The following is a 22795-nucleotide window of genomic DNA, read 5'->3' on the forward strand; positions in this document are numbered from 1 at the left end:
AAGTGCTCTTGCAGAGCTGAAAAACCTCTCTTTTGGCTTGAAAGATTTTTCTTTAATTCAGAATTCTTATTTGGCTTGTTATTTACTCCCTGAATCTGTTTCTTATGTCTCATTCATGGATAATTTATTTTGGTTCCTGCTATTGTGCCAAAAGTATGATACACAAATATTCTCAAATTCGTCTTCAGCACTTTTTGCTGAAACTTGAACATACATAAATCTGTCGCGACATTCATTCTTATGCTTCATTTTATGTTCTCAAGAGTTCTTACAGTCTTTTATGTCATTGTTTTTTCACTTATTGCTTTTGCATTTGTTGTAAAGATTAAATATATATGATCTATATTTCAAGTTCCCACCCCTAATTCTTTGGTCCTGTATATAGTTGTTCAAAAAATGCCAGACTGATATGAAAAGTTTTGGTGGAATAAAAAAAAATTTAAAGCAACAGTATTGACAGAACGTCATGGTCCGTGTTCTACTATTTACTCTGTAGATATATGGGTTTACAACATAAACCATGCAAAGTTATTTCACTGCTGTTACGTGTGCAAAGAATTTAACTGTACTTTGAATTTTGAAATATTGCATCTCAATATATGATTACATTATTTATTTTTGCAAGAATGTACTTAGCATACCTACAATTTTTCCATTGCAAACTATCAATCCCTCAGCTCCACAAATGATTTTTGAATAAATTATGCATGTTAGAGCAGATGACTGTTTCAGGGTATTATATAACTTCAAAAAAAAAAATAAATCTAAACAATTCGTACCTTTTCCGTTATGTAGTTAAATGCACCTTTTGGTGGAGATATCTGTGTGCTGATACCAAAGTCTGGTGGAGGTACAGTCAGTAATGACAAGGACCCTGCATAGCTTTTGGAAATAAAGAACAGCCTGCCATGTTCTGGTTAATTATTTATCTGGAGAGGAGGCCAGATGATTAACATTACACATTTGCATTGCATTAATGCAACAACCTCTATCAGTCTGTTCATTTATAAAGTGGAAGGGCATATGTGAAATTAGAGAGCCTTAACTAGAATAGAAACTGTAGCTGTTTGAGGACACCTAATCCATTTGTCTCTGAAAAAAGTCTTCATAGCACTTGTTCAGCCATCAATTTCCTGAATTTAATCCATCCCTGCAGGTAGGATTCCTGCCAACATAATTTCTTTCCCAAAGCCACATCTGGCTTATCCTAGAAAGTAATCTGTTTACTACTCATATGCCAGAACAAAACCCACCAGCCATTTCAACCTCTTACGTCCTCAATGTTTTTTCCATTATCTAGAGGGGAAGCATAACCTTAATCTCAGTAATAAAATCCACTTAAGACATGTTTATTATATAGAATATACACATATTTACATACCAATAAAGTGTCCTGTACATTAGTAAACAACTCCTTAAACATGAAATTTTTGGATTTTACAGAGAGGTGAAAATCCAAGTGAAAACAACTACTGCACTTCTTGAATTATAACCTTGCAAGTGGTTGGTTTGAATTTTACATTTATTGAATTCTTGGTTCTCTAAGACTCTGTATCAGGTTTGAGAAGGCATAGGCTTTACTAAGTATTTAGGTGTTTGTACGTTGTCAAAACAGATGTGCTATGGATTTCCAAGTGTAAATTAAAAAGTTCAGAGAAATCAAAGAAAATAAAACCTGGGGCAAAATACATCAGTTTATGTAAAAAACTCACTAGCAGCATAGCTCCCACTATGCCAGGTAACAATGGAAGAACATAGGTACTACGGAATTCATGTGGAACATTAGGAACAGAAATGTTCAGATCCTAAACCTGAAATTATTGCCCATATAGGACCTACACTGCTTTAAGTCTGTGTAACAGTTACTCTAGAAGATTAATTACTTACCCATGTATAACTGAGTGGAATAGTATCACATTCTAAATTACAGCAAATATTAATAAAACAGTAAGTTTGTCAAGGATGCCTGAAAGGCATTCCTGAGGTGGAAAACAAATCAGAGTCACCTGACCCATGAAGAACTATATGACCCTACTTCTTTATGGACACCAAATACTCAAAAGTTATCAGGTTCTTTACACCAAAACAACAAATTATGGGAAAAAAAGGATAAAATAGTTGAATATCAGGCAATTACAAATTTACCAAAGTTGCTTATATAACCACATTTCCATCCTCTAGTGAATTAAACTTGGGACAGAATGTACATAACAATGTCATTCACAGTTACCGACTGTAAGGAACACTCATGGATGCATTGCTAATTATTCATCAGGCTTTTTAATGACTGTTTGTTTTACGGAAGTAATTTTAGTCAATGTATTTATTTATTGGGAGAACTGAAAATATATTATTTTTCTAAAAGGTTGTCCTAAAAAGAAAAAGTTGCGTGCTATTGCGGCAAACCTCCACCATTAAAGAAGTTTGAAACCTGAGTTTGGCAAGGCAAGACATAGCATTCTGTTTGACCTAGTAACTGGAAAAGATCAAACCTGTTGAATATGATCCTGGTTATATAGTTCTTTGCCTCATTTTTAGATAGAGTACAGATGTGACTCAGGGCAGCGCAGACACTTTGGCTGTTGTCTGTTGGAGCCTGGATCACTTTACTGCAGAAACTGTATAATGGTGGTGGAGTCACCATCCCTAGATGGTTTGAAAAGATGCCTTCCTCCTATTTAAATGGTCTGAGTTATATCCATAATAACATCTGTGTCAAAATGTGCTGGGAACAGAAATAGCTGCTGCACAGGTTGCAGCCTTAGCAAGATCTTGTGAGGGTCCTTCATCAAGCAGATAAAATAGTTCCATTTGAATTCCAGTGCAAGAAACAAACTGAAAAATTATGGATTATTTCTGTACAGATAAAGAAATACTAACCACAACGTCTGTATAAAAATATTGTCACACTGATAGTTTTTACAAGTGTATAAGAAAAAGATTTAATATTTAGAAAAATTTTAATATCAAACCCGGATTATTTTGAAAATAAAATTTTACTGTATTTATCAGAAATAGATATTATTTATAATTCTCTCAGTTCACTGCTAAGATAATCCTCTGAGCACTGCCTGTGAATAATTCTTTTAAATAAAAAGATGTTTCTCAAAACTTCTAGTTGCTCTATAATGTGTCTTTTAAGCCATAACACACACTGGATGTTCAGTTAGGATCTGTGAGGGTAATAAGGCTGATGCATTTTTGATTGGGAATAATGGCCAAGTGTACTCATTCTGGAGCAGCTCACAAAGGACTGCAGATTTATGGTCTATAACTGTCCCTTTAAATGTATTTTAGGTGATCTAATAAACAAGCATCAAAGGAGAGAAAAGGTCTTGAGTGACACTAGCTGGGGACAGTCTCTGGCGACAGAGACTCCAAAGTGGTGGATGGAAGCCAGGAGTATTTGCTTAGCATGTGTCTAAATTTGCACTATTTTCAGAGTGAGTTTTATACTTTTAAAACAATTCTTGATTTGTCACTCAGGTTTATTCTGCAGAGTATTGAGATACACTCTCCTTGTTTTGTGATATTGACATTGTCATATACTATTGCTCGCCTTACGCATGCATGAACAATTGCTGCCTGGATGGGGTGACTAGACAATAACAGGGGAAAGCTCTTTACTTTTAAACTCCTACTATATCCTACAGGAAATACATATTCCTGAGCTTTCTAGTCCTGTAAGTTATAACTAAGCCATTAAATTAATCATGTTGAACTCAGAAAAAAGCTGCTACCAAATATCTGTCAAGGTAATTGTTCTTCTTTATTCTCTGAGATAGGAATGCTCGGTATCAAATAAACATTTTTTAAATGTTCCACCATAACTTTCTCCTCATCTTCAAGATCTGCATCTTCTTTCATCTCCCATCTGAAAGAAAAATAATTTTTTATTAATTTTTTTTATGTGTTTTAAACCAGTCTTTAGAATAAGCAAATAAATACAGAACTTGTTACTATCAATTCACTGCCCTCCCTAGCAGTGGGTTACACCAGTTGAAATTACTGAATCATTCAAAATACAACCCCCAAAAATCTTGCTACATGCACCTTGTCATGGCCGTGAGGATATTGACACAAATTGTCAAAGCTACCACACAATCTTACTTATATTCATTGAAATAGTGCTCTTTTTTTTCTGTTTTATATCAAACATGCAGGTAGAGGTGGAAGCCTAGTAAAACTAGGAGAGAATAAGTGGAAAAGCTAACATATGCTTTGGAAGTTAAGCAGATGCTCTCAATACTCTCTAAGTTTGCAGTGAAAGGTGACCACATGATGTCCAACCAAATATTTAATGTGATTGTCATAATTCTCTGGCAGTGATGGTACCATATTACCAAATACCACAAAAGTGACAGGCTCTTTGTTTCTTAAACCATCAGGTACACCTATCACAACCAGAAATAAATGACATCAGATTCTTCTTTCCCCATGTGAATACTCACTTCTAGTTTAGGATCAAGTCCTAATACCATTACAACTGAAAAAGTGAAAGAATATGAATTTTTTCTTTTTTTTCAGTAATTAAATATAGAACCTTAAAAGTAATGCAGTGTTCCCTTGAAGAAAATCAGGATAATAAACTCAGAATTAGTGCTGCTATGTAGTCAGTTGAAGAGGTCAATAACTAACAATCCCAGGTTTGAGGGTGAAAACTGGAATCTTTATTGAACATGTGAAAAGCAATATAAGTATCTTGGGGGCAGGACATGTTAATGAGGAGGATGGGTTATGCTAACTTGGGGATGGATTATGCCAACTAAAAGATTACACAATTTTCTGCTAGTTACACAGTTGGTTAATATTTTCCCTTAGCTAGGACCACATGGGGGGAAAAGAACAAAGGGGTTTCTACATTGTCTGATAACATCATCACAAAGTCTTTCCATATCTTGCTGCAGGAGACAGGCCAATCAACATAGTTAAATATCAATAGGTCTTGTGAGGAAGGTCCTCAGAGTAAGGAGTTTCTCCCAGCTCCTGCTGTCCTTGGCCTGCTACATAATCTCATCAGCTCCTTCTCTGCTGATAGCTGAGACCCAGATCCCAACAGTCAGCTAAACTTTGTAACACCCAAATTATGCCTACACAATGCTCAGTTATGTGGCTCTATCTCTTCTACAAGTTTTGTGGATATTTAAGAATTTAACATCCCTTTAATATTAATCTCTTTCTGTTCTAAGTAGACAATGAAGTGTAGCCTCACGGTTCAGACCAGCTGAAGACAAAAGGTAAAACATGAATACTAGATACAGAAATCAGATTTTCAAGTATTAAATCCAGTAGGTTATGAATGAGCCATAAGATGCTGCTGAAAAGTAGGAGACATGGAAAGAAGCAGCAGAACAAAGACTGCTTTTAGGAAACTAATGTCAGGAGCAATACTTTAATTCTGCCTTCAGAATTCTTAGGTCCTCATTCAGACTGCAAAAACCAGAACCTAAACTATATAAGTTTAGATTGGTGAATAAATGAAATATAATACAGAATAGTGGGAAAACGGCATTCCTCATATTTGCAAGAGGAGAACAGTCATTATTGGCAATAGAGCATGGTGTACACTTTTTGTAACTATATGACCAATACATCTGTTCTAGAACAAGCAGCAGTCACAAGTATTGAGGCCATGTTGCTGAGAACACAACTGCGATGGGCAGGGCACGTCTCCAGGATGAAGGACCACCGCCTCCCTAAGATCCTGCTTTGTGGTGAACTTGCCACTGGCTGCCACAAGAGAGGAGCCCCAAAGAGGAGATACAAGGACTCCCTGAAACAACATCTCAGCCTTGGCCATATTGATCACCATAACTGGTCTACTCTGGCCTCTAATCGGGAGGTCTGGAGACACACCATCTATAACGCTGCTGATGCTTTTGAGAAAGCACGCAGGATCACCCTTGAGGAGAAAAGATAACGCAGAAAGAATCGTGCCTTGCAGAATACACCACCTAAGGAGTCTTTCTGCTGTGCCTTTTGCAATCGGACATGTCTATCTCATATTGGCCTTATTAGCCACCAGCGTGCTTGTGACAAATGTGGATAGAGCCTTCCCAAATATTCGTTCACGAAGCCCAGCCATGATGAAAAGCTTACCAAAGCGAGAAAGAGAACAAGTGCTCTGTAGTACAATCTCATTGTTAAAAAACAGCTGGAAAAAATATGTTCAATGAACATGTATAAATTAGCATATATACATCACACCTTTACCTTAAAAATTGAATCTGACAACCCATATTACTGCCTGAAGTGAAGAAGTATCAGAACAAGCAAAGCATACTATGAATAAAATTGAAGCAATGAATGCCTATCATCAAAGTTTTGCAATAATTAACTTCCTATTACTCCACTCATATGTAACTCCTATCGTATTTAACCTTATGTGAATATCAACATTACGTACAATTAATTGCTATGTCTGTCTGCTTCATTCTCCAGTTTATAGAATGAACAAGCCTTCAGTTCAGTTACTTTTGCAAGCATCCCCAGTGAATGCTGTTTAAAAGGGTGACTAGTTTACTTTTCTACTTTTGCTAATGTACCTCATCTTCAAACCTAGGAAGAAGTTCTGCAAGCCTTAATTGGAATTTGTGGTCATCAGAGTCATTCAGAAACACCACTATACCAATAGAATTGATTAATTTTAATTTATTTGATCTGTTGCGTAGTTTTTAGTAGAGGAGCTATTTGCTTAAAAGGACCATATCTGAAAATAGCTAGATGGAAAAAATTCTAAACAGTTAATGCTGGAGATACAACACAGAAATCTAGAAGTTTTGGCTAATGGAAGCTTAAAAGTAAATCAGCAGATTACTTTTAAAGATAGTGACTTCATACTTGTCAGCACATTTAATTGAACCTTAAACATTAGTGTTGGTAAAAATCTTCAGTGTCATCCAGTTGGGCCTTTCTTTAGTGTTAACTTTATAGCATGTTATTCTAATACATTACATTATCATTTTTCCAAAAGTAGTCTATTTTTAAAGCATTTAAGCAGGTCCAATGAGGACAGACTGTTATGCATCTGCTTAACAGTATCCATGAATTAAAGAACTGTGAAATCAGCTTGACAAACACCTGGTCCCTCACCTAATTTAGAAACTTTTTCTTCACTTTCATGCTTAAAGTCTGAGGACAACATAGTTTTTTAAAAGACTACTGGACAGTAAGGAAGAAGGCCACAACACATCTTTATTATTACAAACGGGATGAAAAATTAACTGTTAGTTTTGTGTTTAAGCGGAAAAAGCCGGCATTTACTAGTCAAAAATTTCCAAAATAGATGTTTTTACTAGCATATCAAAAATGTGTCACAATTGTTTTGGCAATAGTAATTGGCATAAATCCAAATAGCCAGTTCAAGTAATGTGAATATGAATAAAATTACCATCATGAATTACTTTCAAAATGCCAGATTCATCAGTTTAACAGCCAACTTCTGTTGTTTCAAATCATTAGCTCATTTCAAACATAGCTCTTAGAAAAAATTCCCAAATTCATAGGTAACATATGTTTTATTTCAGTCTGGCTATATCTTGGGACATCAAATAAAATCAGCATTTCGAAAGGATACTGGAGTTATTTGAATGAATCCATCATATCACCACCTCCCTTTTGCTTAGATTTCATATAAACATAAAGAGATGAGTTCAAGTGTCCAGAAATCCCAACTTTCAGTATGTTCTTCATATTTTAAAGAAACCATATGTTAAGAAGAAAATGCCATCATCTTTGTAATCTTTAGGGTAGTACCAAAAGCTTTCAAGCCAATAATACTTGTGTCCTTAGGAGAATTAAAAATTTTAAATGTTTTCAAAATATGCTGAAATATGAAATAATGCAGATGACATACTGTATGCACCAGATGTGAATCACTGAAACACTTTGCTGTTCTTTTCTGTGTTGTATGTGGCTAATCCAGGGGGGACGGAAGGGAAGTAGTATATTTTTTTCAGACAGATACAGCAAAATACATCAGCACAGATAAATACAGGATCTACTGAAGTTTTCTGCTGGTCAGCTTAGACCTTAGACCATGAGGTCAAAGAGTATGACTAGCACTGGGAGGGCTTTTGTTTCTCCTTATAAATAAAAAGCAAGAGAGGAAGAAGTCTTGACTGGCACATTTATAAGCTAACAAAAAAAGTGCAAGGGGTAACTGTTCAGTAACCCAGGAAGATCCAGTGATACCAGCTCAGGTTTATTTAGCAATGTATCCATGTGCTATCCTTGCATATAAATAGCATCGATTTATCTATTTATATAAATGGCTATCCAGGACTATATTTTGTGATACTTTTGTTTCTCCACTTAGTAAATGATAGGAAGTAAAGAAACAGTAAATACGTTTGCAGAGATGCAGAGGAAAATCTTCTGTGCACCTGTTAGGCATGCTGGACATTGCAGTAGGGCTGGACACATGGTGATATATTTGCTGCTTTGATTTTCTGTTGAAATATTGCATATATTTTGTAAATTGTAGATATATTCCTATGAAGGCACTTTCTAAAAACCATAACAGGGACTATATATTACATTTAGGTGCTTGTTACAGATCAAGACTAAGTACATGCAGTTGAATATGAAATCAGAAATAAAACATATGAAGTAGTATGCAATAGGGATTACCAAAGGTGACAGGGATTTTACCCACAGTAAATTGCAACATTTGAAGAAGTTGTGCTACAAATTTTACATTAATAAATACTCTTTGATTAATTCTAAGGTTTGTTTATAGCAGTTGATTAGTTATAACAAGTGTGTAAATATTAGAGGGAAAATATGTAAAATGTTAAAACCAAGAACAAACATGAACAAAATTTAAATGAAACGTAAGAATACTTTTCAACAGAGATGTATTTTGAACTTTGAAAAATGTCCTTATTTGTATCAGAGTATATAACCATGTTATTTTCTAAAGCTTATTCAAGCCAATGGCTAAAAAATGAACAATTTATAGAAAGGGTCACACTAATATAAATTTATAGTGGCATTTTATGCATTGCTAACAAGACTTATCTAGTATTTTGCTATCTACTGCATTTCTTAACGTCTTGGAAAATGTTCCATCACATAATTCTACAGAAGGAATTATAATTAAAAAAAACCCACACAAACCAACACTGTTATTTCCTATGCAAAACCTAATATCTCCTCTTGTAGAGAATTGTTGGCAAATGTAGAAACACTAAATAGCTGAAAATATGTATTTCTATATTAAATAATAGCTATGCCTAATAGTTACTATGTATCAAAAAAGAGAAATGAGCTAAAAAGATTACATAATTGACACCTAATCTAAATCAGACACAAACAGTGCCACTCAAGCATCCTGAGTAAATATTCAGACTTCAAGCACCACAAGCTCTTAAGCTTATCTTTTGTTAATGTAGTGGATTACAAATAGAATCAGGGAGCACAAGTAGAGAAGGTCTTTTTGTGCCAAGTACTATGTAAGAAGGCAAGAGTGGAGAGCAAAAAAACCAAACCAAAAAAATATGCTTAAAGTTAACTTACATTCCCTTTTATCTTTGTGATATAAGAGTAATTCCATGAAATCCACGTGAAAATATTTTCCACTTATTCACCTTCAATTTCTTCAACAAGCTGTTTTGCTGTAATTTTCAGACTTTTGTCTAAATGCATTTATTTACAAATAACACTATAAATGGAAGGAGGCAAAAGAAAGCAATAGTTTGTCCATAAACATCTAATTGATGCAATTTTGTGAAATTGATATGAAGCTCTTCTTATTGTTTAAAAGGTGCAAATTTTCTGCAAGTGACTTAGCCTTATGATGCTGCCAGCTGTGGCAAATTCTCTTACATCGTGTGCATGCAGCTGTGGAGCCTTCCCAGTTCAGTTGGTCCTCTGGTCCTTTTCTGTTTAAAGAATATTTTTTCATGTGCAAGTATTCCTGTAGCCTTTTAAACTTGAACAGATGTGAAATGATTAATTGTATTTTCTCCAAAAGGGATTTTCATAATTGTCCTTACACTTATTCCTTATAAAATATAATTATGATAGATATTATTAGCAGCTTGCTGAAGATGAGACTGACCATTTTTTTTGCCAGCTGTTGACAAAGAAAGAGGAAAGTGACAAAGCAGGCATGAAGCAGAGACAGGTGTTTTGGTGTTTTGTTTTGCCTTTTACAATTTCCATACTACTTATAAATCATCACCACATATCCTACTCTTATAGCTGTGCAGGGTCTTTACTGAATTCAATCACCTTTAATTGAAACAATCATTTATCCCTTTGTACCTTATTATACCGGTGAATTCATACCTGACATGGAAAGTATCTGGCATTTTTGTACAATTCTTGAGATTTCTTATGATAAATCAAGACATTTAAATTATTTATTTTAATAAAAAATAAAAGTATATATTTAAATTTGTTAGAATACTGCCAATAAATTCAGTAATGTTCTCTACACTGAGTTGGAATGGGTAGAAAAATCCTACACTTAGTTAAAATATAAAGACTTGCTACCAGCTCATGGAGCATTTTAATGAATAACCCTTTTGCTTCCTGAAGTTTGTAAGAGACACGGCTGTGGATTAAGTTTTTGTAGGCTGTGAAACAATTTTTTTTTCAGTCTCTAGCATGTTATACCTCACCACAAGATAAGAAATTTTAGCAGATGGTACATTGTTTGCCATTTTTAAGTAATAGGAGAGTATAAATCTCTGTAAGTTTCTTTTCAGTATTTCACCTGTAAATACCCTTTTTGTAACATGAGAAATCATAGACCATGAAATACATTTTACATCAATGTTACGCAGCCAACTAAATCCAGTGAATGTTCATAATCTCAATTCCTGAAAAGTCTTTCAGTTTCCATGTGGTTCAATGTTTTATTTTTCTAATTGTAGTATTAAATTAAAAGGGAAGCCTCTGGATTGCATTTAGTTAAAATAATTTATTTAAGACTGTTACTAACATTTAAATTCCTAAACATTACCCATTCAAAAAATGTCTGCTTTGTTTCAGCCATTTATGTAGTACTTTTCTCATATTTCTCAATATGAGGAGAGGGGAGGAACTTTGCTGAAGCTGTCACCATCTTATTCTGAAGATATATATTCTGTTTGTTAGATTTCTGTGGCAGCAGAATGTCTTTTTATTTTCTGTTTTTTTGAGATTTCCCTTTTTATGCACAATGTTTTAGAAATAAATTATTTAAGTTTTTATTTAAAAGGAATATTGCAATATGGTTTGTGGTTTTAATTTCAAATATTTATTTTTTTTTTTAGCCCAAACTGTTATTTTCAGCTTTTCAGGTAACCAAGTATAGAATCACAGAATCATAGGATGGTTTGCGTTGGAAGGGACCTTGAAGATCATCTTGTTCTAAGCCGTCTGCCATGGGCACCTTCCACTAGACCAGGCTGTTAAAAGTCCCATTCAGCCTGGCCTTGAAATACTTGTAAAGTACTTTATATTTAAAACAAAGCACTTTGGTTTTTTTGCTGTTCCTTTTAAAATAAGTTCAATTAAAACAAAATAAACCAAAAAATGAAACAACTCTAATAATAGCAATTTACACAGTAATAATAGCAATTTACACAGCTTCAGTTTGCTGGATTTGTGCCTTACTCAGGCTTGGACCAAAACACATTCTCTCACTGCTTAGAATCTTAAGCAAAGTTTATTCACCAAGGATGATTTCTTATAATGACATTACAGAAATAATTGTGCTATGATCACATGTGCTTATTGCTTGCAGGTTGCATCATGTCCCCATTATTTTATTTCTTCTATAGGCTATTCCCAAAACCTCTAGTGCATGTATGAAGTTGCTTATCTGAAACTCTAAACTAAGAACACTGTGTGCTTGTGTAAATGCATATAGTTCGAATATGTATGTACAGAGCATACCTTTGTATACATACATACAGGTACTCATGCAAGTAACAGAGGAACGATACAAGCATTCAAGAGGGCCAATTTTTTGGAAGAATGGGATCAATAACACTATGTCTAAGCTAAGTGCTTGGAGATGACTACTCAAAAGATTATATATTTTAAATAATTTAAAATAATTTCGCAATCATCACATGAAATGAATCAAAGTATTTTTAGCATTACTATAAATTTTTAAGAAAATCAAGAGGCCCAAGGAAGTATCTTATGATCCCAGTGCTAGCAATATTTTCATTCAGCAAATGCATATGATTTACCTGCATATAATTACATGATAGAAATGCATCTAGTAAAATTATCTTGCTCTTCACATCATGTTCTGCTTGTTCCCTCTCTTCACCCTCCCCTTTTTATTTCAATTTAAAAAGGCTTTCCATAATGAATGCTGAAAACCCAATGTAAATACTTTAAAGGATCAAACTTTGAAATGTGGTTACTGTGGCATATGTGTGTTCTGTAAATACAAACACAAGATATATCTGCCGAGAAATTATATTTGATAATTTGACAGCTTTGTGCCGTAAGAGTATAAAAAATTCATATTTTGTCAACAAGAAATTTCTTCCATTTGGTAAGAAGGGGCTACTATGATAGCATAAAAAGATTAATATTTTGAAAACATAAGATTATTATGGTAGTAGTATAATCCCCTTCTTAATGCATTGAAATTTTTAAAAATACTCAATTTTTTTCTTTTACAAGAATTCCACTCAGTACATAACTTGAAATATAAGGTTAGGGGAACTGGGAAGCTGACTTTTATTGGCAGGTTTTCTTCAAATTTACGCAAACAATGGTCTGCTAAAAAATCTTGTTGATTCATGTTCATAACAAATTAAAACCACTGCTCTCTGGCCTGTAGCTAGAATACCCCAGTTTCCTGTGAGGACCAAAGAAAAAGTGAATTCAACAGGCCCAGAAGTCTAGCACCTGCTTCATATTCTATTTTCAAAAGTTGGTACCTGGTTGTTTAACCTGGTCTCCTGGTAATCCCTGAGGATTAAGATAATCCCTGAGGATTACCAGGAACAGACTGAAAATGGAACAACCAATTGGAGCAGAGATACAATCTGAAAGAAGAACAAAATAATCTGTATATAAAAATTTATATGACCCAACAAATCAATTTCAGACTAGCAAAGAGGTGAATAAAAAAACAGAGAGGGGATAAAGACACATGTACAGGATCTCTGTTCACAGTATGCTTCACTGTTAGTCATTCAGGTCTTTCACTGTTGTATTGCAACTCTGTACAGAAAGGTTAATGTGAAATAAATAAATAAATAATTTGTTTATGCTTGGAACAGAAAAACTAGTAATTTGCCCTCGTTCATTCCAAACAAGGTAATATTACCTACAGCAGTGTAACTAATATTTATATCCAGAAATGATAAAGCCACAAATACTAAGAAGAGACAGGTAAGTGAAATGAGGACCGAGAATATTGGAATTCAGTCATGCAGCCCAACATCTTGCAGCCAAGGTAAGAGGTAAAAGAAATTCCCTGATAGCACTCCTGAATAAATTGGAAAAAGCTTTACTTTCTCTGCTTAGCTCAAATTCACTCTTTAAACTGTTAGCTGAAAAAAGATAATAAACAAAGGCAAATTTCATCTGGTTTTGGCCCACTACTGGTGGCTCTAAGAACAGCTTGCTGAGCTCTGGAATGTAAAACTGAAGGAAGTATCTATAAAAAAGTTAACTTCAAAAAGCTGTGCTTTAAATACATTTTAAAATCATGCTGATTAATTTACTCAACATGCATACACATGGAAAACTGTAAACTGTATTTCAAGACACATTATTAGAGTAGTTTCTAAATAGGGGGTTGATTAAGCAGAAATATGACATGATGAAATGTCTTAATATATCTCATATTTATGGTAGATTTTTTCCACTCCTTTTTGCTTTGGGAAGTTAAATACTACAGTGCAAATATTGTTTTAAAAATTATGAGGCTTTAGTTTTCAAACTAACCCAGTAGAATAATGTAAATTGTAATTTATGTAATGCAAGGAAAGAATTGAGGAATTTTCTTCTACATAGTATAATTACAAAAGGAATTGGCCGATTACATTATTTTTCATCAACCTGTTAGTCTGGCAATAGGCAAAACCTTATGGTATGGAAAGAAAAAAAAAAACAGACAAAAAAGCTGTGTGAAAAAACTTACATGATCTGAGCACAATCTATATAGTATCAACTTTGTGGATCCTCCAGTGATGATTTAGTCAAATGCTTAGCAGGCTAGTGAAAATAATATTTGCAAATTATTTGCCCAACTTCCTGCTGACATTGTTTTGTAGGGTACATAAGCTAAGGATGGCACTATTCAAGAGATAAAGCAAAAAGAGCACTATAAAGCTTGTTGTGTAAGATACACATGATGTCTGAAGTGGAAGTAACAAAGCAGGGAGGATATGGATGCAAAAAAAGACGTGTAAGAAAACAGTAACACATGGAAATACTTGGTTGAGACATGTATATTCAACTGAACTGCACATTTTTGTTGCTGCTATAATCTAAACAATATTTATTTGTACTGGGAACTTCCTTGGGATTAAGCGCATATATATCTGCAACCAGGAAACTCATGAAGACATGTGTTCACAACTTTTAGTGGAATAGAAAACACCAATTTTGTGAACACTTTTTATGAATGTATACCTGCTCTTACTACTTTTCAAAAGCAAAACAGATTTCAAAGCTAAAAATCAAGAAAATGCCTTCAGAAAGTTTAACTGGTTGGCCTTTGCCAGTCATGACCAAGTCCTACATTGTAGCTTTGGTCAGAGATGTGAGGAGAACAAGGGAAGATGTACAGCATTCTGTGATGCTGCAATACAGTGATTCAGGGAGGATTTTATTAATTCCTTAAGACAGGAGAAAAAAAGTGTCACTGTAGGATGGTCTGTATCTTTCTAATTCAAATGACTCGCAGAAGACATAAGAGTGACAGAGGAAGGTTCTCCCATGTAACGATGAAATTCACACCTGCCAGACTTGTGACTTTGTGTCTCTGCATGATGAACTTTAAAAGTTTCAATTTCATCTTGGTCCAGGTTGGGAACATTTTTCTTAATCTCAGAATTCTCATGACAGAAATATAATTTATCTGCCAAGTATATAAAAATCATAGAATCACTGAGGTTGGAAAAGAATTCCTAGATCACAGAGTCCAATCTTTGACCGAACTCTAAGTGCCATGTTCAGTCCTTCCTTGAACTCTTCCAGGGATGATGACTCCACCACTTCCCTGGGCAGCCTGTTCCAATGCCTGACCACCCTTTCAGTGAAGAAATTCTTCCTCATGTCCAACCCAAAGTTACCCTGGTGCAACTTGAGGCTCTTTCCTCTTGTTCTGTCACTAGCTGCCTTGGAGAAGAGACCCCCACCTTGCTATAACCTTCTTTCAGGTATTTGCAGAGAGTAATGGGGTCTCCCATGACCTCCTTTTCTCCAGGCTAAACAGTTCCAGCTCCTTCAGCTGCTCCTCATAGGACGTGCACTCCAGACCCTTCCCCAGCTCCACTGCCCTTCTCTAGACTTGCCCTGGCACCTCAAGTCTTTCTTGAAGTGAAGGGCCCAGAACTGGACACAGGATTTGAGGTGCAGCCAGTGCCGAGTACAAGGGGAATAGTCACTGCCCTGATCCTGCCCACACCATTTTGATACAGGCCAAGATTCATACTGCTGGCTCATGTTTACCCGGCTGTCAAGCACCACACCCAGGTCCTCTTCTGCTGGGCTGCCTTCCAGCCACTCTTCCCCCAGCCTGTAGCACTGCAATGGGGTTGATGGGATCCAAGTGCAGGAACAAGCACTTTGTCTTATTGAATCTCATACAGCTGACCTTGGCCCAGTGATCTAACCTGTCCAGATGCCTCTACAGAGGCGTCTGCTTCCTACCCTCCAGCAGATCAACACTCTGCCCAATTTAGTGCTGTCTGCAAACTTATGGAGGGTAGACTTGATTCCCTTGTCCACACCATCAATAAAGATATTAAACAGGATTGGGGCCCACAACTGAGCCTTGGGGAATCCTGTTAGCAACTAGCTGCCAACTGGATGCAACATATTTGCTACCACTCTCTGGGCCCGGCCATCCAGCCAGTTTTCAATCCAGTGGAGAGTGCACCTGTCCAAGCTGGGGGCTGCCAGCTTCTCCAGCAGAATGTCACAGGAGACAGTGTCAAAGGCTTTGCTGAAGTCCAGGTAGACACATCCACAGCCTTTCCCTCATTTACCAGGCAGGTCATAAAAGGCGATCAGGTTGGTCAAGCAGGACCTGCCTTTTCTAAAACCCATACTGGCTGATTCCCTGGTTGTTCTGTATGTGCTGTGTGACGACACTCAAGATGATCTTTCCATAACCTTGCCAGACACCGAGGTCAGGCTGAGAGGCCTGTAGTTCCACAGATCCTGCTTCCGCCTCTTCTTGTGGATATCACCTTGTCCAACCTCCACTCATCTGGGACCTCCCCAGTTAACCAGGACAGATGATAAACGATGGAGAATGGCTTGGAGTTTACTCTCTGGAAGTCCAAAGTAGAGGTTTTGCTGACCATCCAAATACTACATACAAAATTTTGGAAGATGCCCAAAAAAGCCCAGCTACAGTGGAGCCAACAGTATCTGGAAAATTACTATTACTTAATGCCATTTTCAGCATTTGAAACAGGAATCTGTAGGCTATTAACTTCTTTGCAGTTGCTTGCACATTTCAGAGAACATGCTGCTATGCAACGGCATTAGATCAATGCTGATTAGGACAGATCTGAGGTAGCAAAGAGATAAAAAATGTAAAAATTCATTGCTATATTTGAACTTCTGAACTTCGTATTTCTAAAGATCAGAAATCAGCACAAAGTTCAGCGCTTTCAGAAAAAGCTTAATTCCTTCACAAACAGCCACCAAATAAATAAATAAACAAATGAGACCATGAAGCTAAAGTTAGTGCAATGTTTCTCTCTTTTTTTTTGAAATTCTAATTTTCTCTATATTTCTGCTCAAGGTAAACAGCATTCTTACTACATAATTGTGGAGCACCATGTGCTTTTTATTCTAGGATAAAAATATTAAAAGAATAAACTGTCAAAAATGTATTGAAATTGTTTTAATTATTCAGTATTTTTAACAAGCATGACAAATTCAGAAATGACAAAGAGCCTTAGGATCATACAACCTAATGTATTTGCTGCAGCTGGCACCTGCAATGTCTATTTCATCGTAAACAGCAGTTTTTCTGATTCTGAAGTATCTGAAACAGCCACAGATATGGCTGAAACCATGAAGATAGAAGTGGGCACTGTGTAAAAGTATTATTTTTTGTCTACTTACACCATTTTTTAGTGACTGGGTCACTTCACAGGAAGAGATGAAGTGCTTGTAATGGCTACATAAAGATTCTTATGAGAACCTTTGATAGATGGCAGGATCCCAGAAGATAAGAGGCTCAAGTACTAATAACCGTATGGCTGTGGAGCCAACCAAGGATTGTTGGTCATAACATGCCATGAGAAAGAATAAGATATGGCTGGAGATGGGTCCATGCAAAGAGTCTTTATCTTGAAGAAATATATTAAATCCATGGAAATATAAGTAAATTGAAAAAGTAAGTTATGCAATTATTTCAAAGATGAAAATATTTTTAAAACTAAAGGTATTTTGCTTCATGAAACCAGCTGAAATAAAAAAAAAAAGAAGGCATGAGGATGAAAGGAACAAGACATATGTGCACAGAAAGTTGGATGAAACAAAAACATAAAAAGCGTAAAGGAGTTCCCAGGAAAGTTTAAGAAGGTGTTAAGGCTGTTTAAAAGCTTGTTTTGTCAATAATAAAAAACCCCTCAAACATATGAAAGAAAATAAAGGACGGAATTATCAGTTTCTGATAATCTAATTTTAAGTATATTCATAGAAGCTTTGTAGCAATGATATTAATCAGCACAGATTTATTTGTTTATGACAGAAGAAAATTATGTGCTGTTTCTAGATTAGTATTCTCAATATCCATAAATGGTATTGCAGATCATAAAGCTGTTAAGTATGTAAAAATCAGTGTTTACTAGACAGACATATCAACTGTGGAAATTATTAAACTCAACAATTTTTCACAAAGGGAATATTAAGTACAAGAGAGCCCTAATTAAAAAGGTTTGTAGAAATATCATATTAAAATATTTAAGTGTGCTTCAATGTAAAGAAAACAAATAAAAAAAAAAACCAAACACCAGAAAAAGTTGTAGGAACACAGCTACAACTTTATTTGGTACTACTAAGTTACACATCGGTGCATGGCAAAATGGAACCGGCACTTGCTGGAAAGTTGTGTAGAAATCTGAGGCTACTTGACTTTGTAATAAATTATGTTCAAAATAAGAGGTTAAATATTTAGAAGAAAAGTTTAATAGACATATTCTATGACAGAAATTAAAATAACTTAAGCCTTCCCATATGACAGTACACATGTAAGATATGAAGAAGACAGTACATCCATGCTATTATACAAGTATCTACTTGCAAAGCACGTAGATACACTTAAAAGGTGGGCAATGAATGACATAAAAGTAATTTAATAGAACGGAATAAATTTTCATATTCTTTTGCAAAAGGAGGAGGGAAATTTCTGAGCCTAGCATTGCTGATACAGAAGAGGGTTTGTATTAACTGCTGGTGAATGCTGCAAGGTGGAAATACGTGCACACATCCATACAAAGCTTGGAACTATCACCTCAATTTGCTGGATGTAGGCCAATATTTCAAGCAAGCATCATTTTTACCCTTCTTTTATATTCTTTCCTGGATAAAATACTAAAACATTTTGCTGATGGGGAACGGCTACCTCATGGCCAGCAATTTACATGCCAAATGAGATCAAATCAGCATGGGAATTGTTGACACATGTTGTGCTATAATCAAGTATTTTTTACCTGAAGTACTCATTCAGTAAGCAAATATAAAGATCTGTGGACCATGGGGAAAGGTGAACCTCCTGCAGCATTTCAGGAGAATTTGACATTGGTCCTGAGAAACAATATTCTTGTTCACTGCTTTCTTTAGGCTCGTTGTACTAATTTTAGTTTATCTATTCTCTATTAAAGACTCAACGTACTATGAGCTCAGTTTTCATTAACAAAAAACTTACCTAAACACACACAAAAAGAAAAATATCAAAGTAACAATTAACTAGGAGTCAATGTGTACTGTTTCTGAACAACAAATTGTAAGGCTCAGCATGTGACAGTTAATGGTCTTCATGTAGGTTGTGTGATACAGCATACAATGCAACAACAAGCCCAGTTTTTCCCTTTTAACAGCTATTTCTATAACGTCCTTATTTGTCTAAATTTGTTGAGTCTGTGGTAGTGAAGCAGATTGCTGATATTATGAGAAATAAAATATGGTTTTTATTATAAAACAAAATTATAGGCACATTGTGAAGTTGTAAGGTATGCAGTTCCAAACTGGACTGGGTACCAGGGTTCTTTTGCGGCCAGGATAAGGGAAATATAAAGTTCCTAAAAATTAAAGTCTTTCTGGGCCATTTGGCAAATTTCATACACAGGGGTTTCTTTTCTCTCTTTGGGCTAAGAACAAGGGAAGATCCATCATTTTTGACAGAGGATGCCTCACAGCTAATTGGAAGGAAGGGAAAGCCCCTTTTCAGAGAAAAGAAACCTTTTTAGGCAAAAATGAATATATTAAACTTATCTGAAAAAGGGTGGGATTTTGTAAAACTATAAAATGCATGAAATTTAAACTCAAGGGGTCTTTCTCCCCGGAAACTTGGTGTGAGGAAGAGCCAGCGCACTGAATAAATTCTTCCTTGTTGATATTTGTTTCATAAGTTTATGCCATCTTTCTAAATTCAAAGGAGGAATTTTTTCCCACAATAGCATAGTACCTAGTGCAACGTCTTCTGCAGAAATTTTGCAGGTAATTTCCTCAAGCACAGCAGAGACAACACATATAGGACAGAGCTACTCTGTAATTTACTTCTGGATAACAAATCATCAATTTTGTCACTTCTCTAACAAAATCAAAATAATTTTCATCTCCTGGATAGATTTTTAGCTGTGCTATTACAATATTATCCAATACTACTAGTATCATGCATATTTAATTTTATTTCAGAGATAAAACATTTTCTGGAAGGAAGAGGAGGATAAACTGACACAAAATGAAACAATTCTTCATGTTAAAAATACCCAGCATGAAAACTCAGTTGTGAGGAAGGTAAATTAAAACGTATGCATTTATCCAATCATTTTAAATACCATAATTACACTGACTGCTCATCAAAAGACTTTTAAGACTCATTAAAACTGTAAAACATTTCTCATTAAATATATATTTAAATGAAGATTCTGTAATGTATCTACATGGTACTTTAAATCATACAAAAAAAATTCTGGTGAAAAATCTAGTTGAAGTTTAGGTAAGAATTACAGCTTAATGATGGGGGCACAGTGGTTGCCTTTTAGTTAAAATTGAATATTACCATGATGTATCCATCTTTAGCCTGAACTTGTGCATAAAATAGTCAATCTTCATGAAACTGCACATGCCAAATATTCTTTCGGATCACACAGTCTCAAGTCCTCCAGGATTTACATCAGTCCCCATATTCTGATCTGGCTTTAATGTTTCTCAGTTTTACCCGCCGCACTGCTTTTCTCAATCTTACTAATAAAATTGCTCCTTTTATTCTTCCAAATGGTGTCACTCTGGTGTGAGATTAATCCATTTTGAGCACTGGACCAATAGACTTTCACTAGTCTCCCGACCTGGTCTTCAACCAGGTTCCATAGGTTAAATGGAACCTGGAATATGCTCAATACCATATGCAAACATTCTCCATTAGAATCTGAACACATTCACTGCTATTCACCATCAAAGTTGGAAGGGATCTCTAGACGTCATCTAACCCAACCCTGCACTAAAACCAAGCGTAACTATGTCAGTTTGCTCAGGTCCATGTCCAGTGAAGTCTAGACTTTCTAAAGACAGAAAGTCCACATCATCTTTGGGCAACTGCTCCAGTATTTGATGTCCCCCAAATCCACCATAAATATATGTAGCTATCTCCACCTATTTGCAGCCTTTGTTGGACTGTATATCATTGCTAACTATATATAGATTTGTTAAGTATTTTTTTTCAGATTGTAGATCTAGTTCAGGCAAACTAGGCAATATGAAGCTATGGAAGAGCTTTCTATGAGTAAAAAAGGAACACATATCAAAGTCTGGCTTGTTTTAATATATTTTTGATGAACACGAGCAATTAAATCTGTAGCTTTGTTTAAGGATGCAGAAATCCAGTGCGGAAGTCTTCACTGGCATTTGATTCCCTCCTGTGATCTGATGAAACAAGGGAAAACCCAGGAAGCAAATATAAACAAGGAGAAGCTTCCTTGCTGTGTCTCACTTGCAGGAAAGTAAGGGAACACCACCTACAGGACAGGTAAGGATATCTTTTTGCGAAAAGAACCTATTCAAAGAGGCTGAAACTTGTAGAGTTTCAGGGGTATAGGAATAAAGCATGTGAATATGATGGTAAAAGAAGACAGACATGCCAACATGGAAAAGGAAGAAAGTTTGTACATAGGTAGGGGCAACACTACATTGATCTGTGACAATGGTATGAGGAGACATATGTCTTTCTGTCTTTGAGGTGCTCAGAAGAAGGACATATAGTTAAAGGACTTCTAACTGCCTCCTTATAAGAGAATTGGCAATGCAGTTCTTCAGCTTTCTGTATGGAGATTTCCAGTGGCACAATAAATGCACACATTTGATTTTTTAATATAATCTTCTCAAAACAGCAACATAGAGAAATGTATCTCTATGCAAGAACAAGACAGAGAAAGATTACTGAGGCCCAGAGTTCACAGTCTTCTTAACTGGTGCACTCTGGTTTTCACTGAAGAAGCAAAGGAACAAAATAATCCTTCAGCTCAGTTTTTTTCCTTGTGCTCTACCTGTTCTCTTTGCTGCAAGTGATTTCATTAGAAATACACAGACATTAAATTAATAAAGATCACTGTGGACAGTTCTACTTTGTTTTAAAAGGGGTGACTAACAAGATGTTTCCTTCAGCTTTCCCATCCCTCCTGGTCATAGTCTCAGGTGAGCTTCTCTAAAACTGCACGATACTGGAGGGGAAGCTGGTGTGGCAGAGATTAATTTCCAGAACTCAATTTCAAAAGAAGGATTTTTAATAAGAAGTCTCAGCACATGGATATTGTGAGAGACCAGAAGTTTTTTCCATATTTCCTGGTTCTTGAGTGCCTGTATTCCAGCAGTAAGAGCTCTCCATCCAGCCTGAACAAAAGGAGGGATACCACCAAACGTATCTCACTAAATTGGCACTGTTAGAAGCTTCTGACATTTTTGACAAAATAAGATAGCCATACAAGGTAAGTCTTGAACTGTTTTGTAGGATTTTCACTCCACATTGTTTGCCAACTATGTGATTGTCAGTTTCACATGGGGTGTTTGTTATTTTCCTCTCCTCGATGATCCATGTTTGAAATTCACAGACTCATAGAGTGCTTTGGGTTGGAAGGGACCTTAAAGATCATCTTACTCCAACCTCCCATCATGGGCAGGGACACCTTCCACTAGACTAGGTTGCTCAAAGCCCCAGCCATCAAACTGCTGCCCTTGACATTCCTTTTTTAATCCTTTTCCCTCTCTTTCTCATCAGGTCTTTTCTCAAAATGCTCAAGGAGCAAACAAGTTAGACCTGTCTCCCTCTATATACACCTTCTGCGTGTCCTTCCAAACAGAAGGGTAAAAATGGTACAAAAAGAGCTACAGATCTGAAGAAATAAAAATGAGCTGCAGTTTTAGCAAT

At 35.7% G+C, this 22795-nt stretch overlaps 1 protein-coding gene across 6 annotated transcripts in view; it reads right to left on the reverse strand.

Moving 5' to 3' along the window:
* Window positions 1-1127: 1127 nt before the first annotated feature.
* KIAA0825 (KIAA0825 ortholog) overlaps window positions 1128-22795 on the reverse strand; it is a 247602-nt gene continuing 225934 nt past the window's right edge. For 4 of the 6 annotated variants that reach the window (XM_032675846.1, XM_032675851.1, XM_032675850.1 and 1 more), the window contains one exon: window positions 1128-3874. In XM_032675846.1, coding sequence (XP_032531737.1) covers window positions 3751-3874 — 124 coding nt within the window. In that variant the 3' untranslated portion in view covers window positions 1128-3750. The remainder of the gene's footprint in view (window positions 3875-22795) is intronic. The other 2 variants (XM_032675852.1, XM_032675844.1) reach the window with 1 other exon arrangement.

Source organism: Chiroxiphia lanceolata, chromosome Z (genome assembly GCF_009829145.1).
Source record: "Chiroxiphia lanceolata isolate bChiLan1 chromosome Z, bChiLan1.pri, whole genome shotgun sequence".
Lineage (NCBI taxonomy): Eukaryota > Metazoa > Chordata > Aves > Passeriformes > Pipridae > Chiroxiphia > Chiroxiphia lanceolata.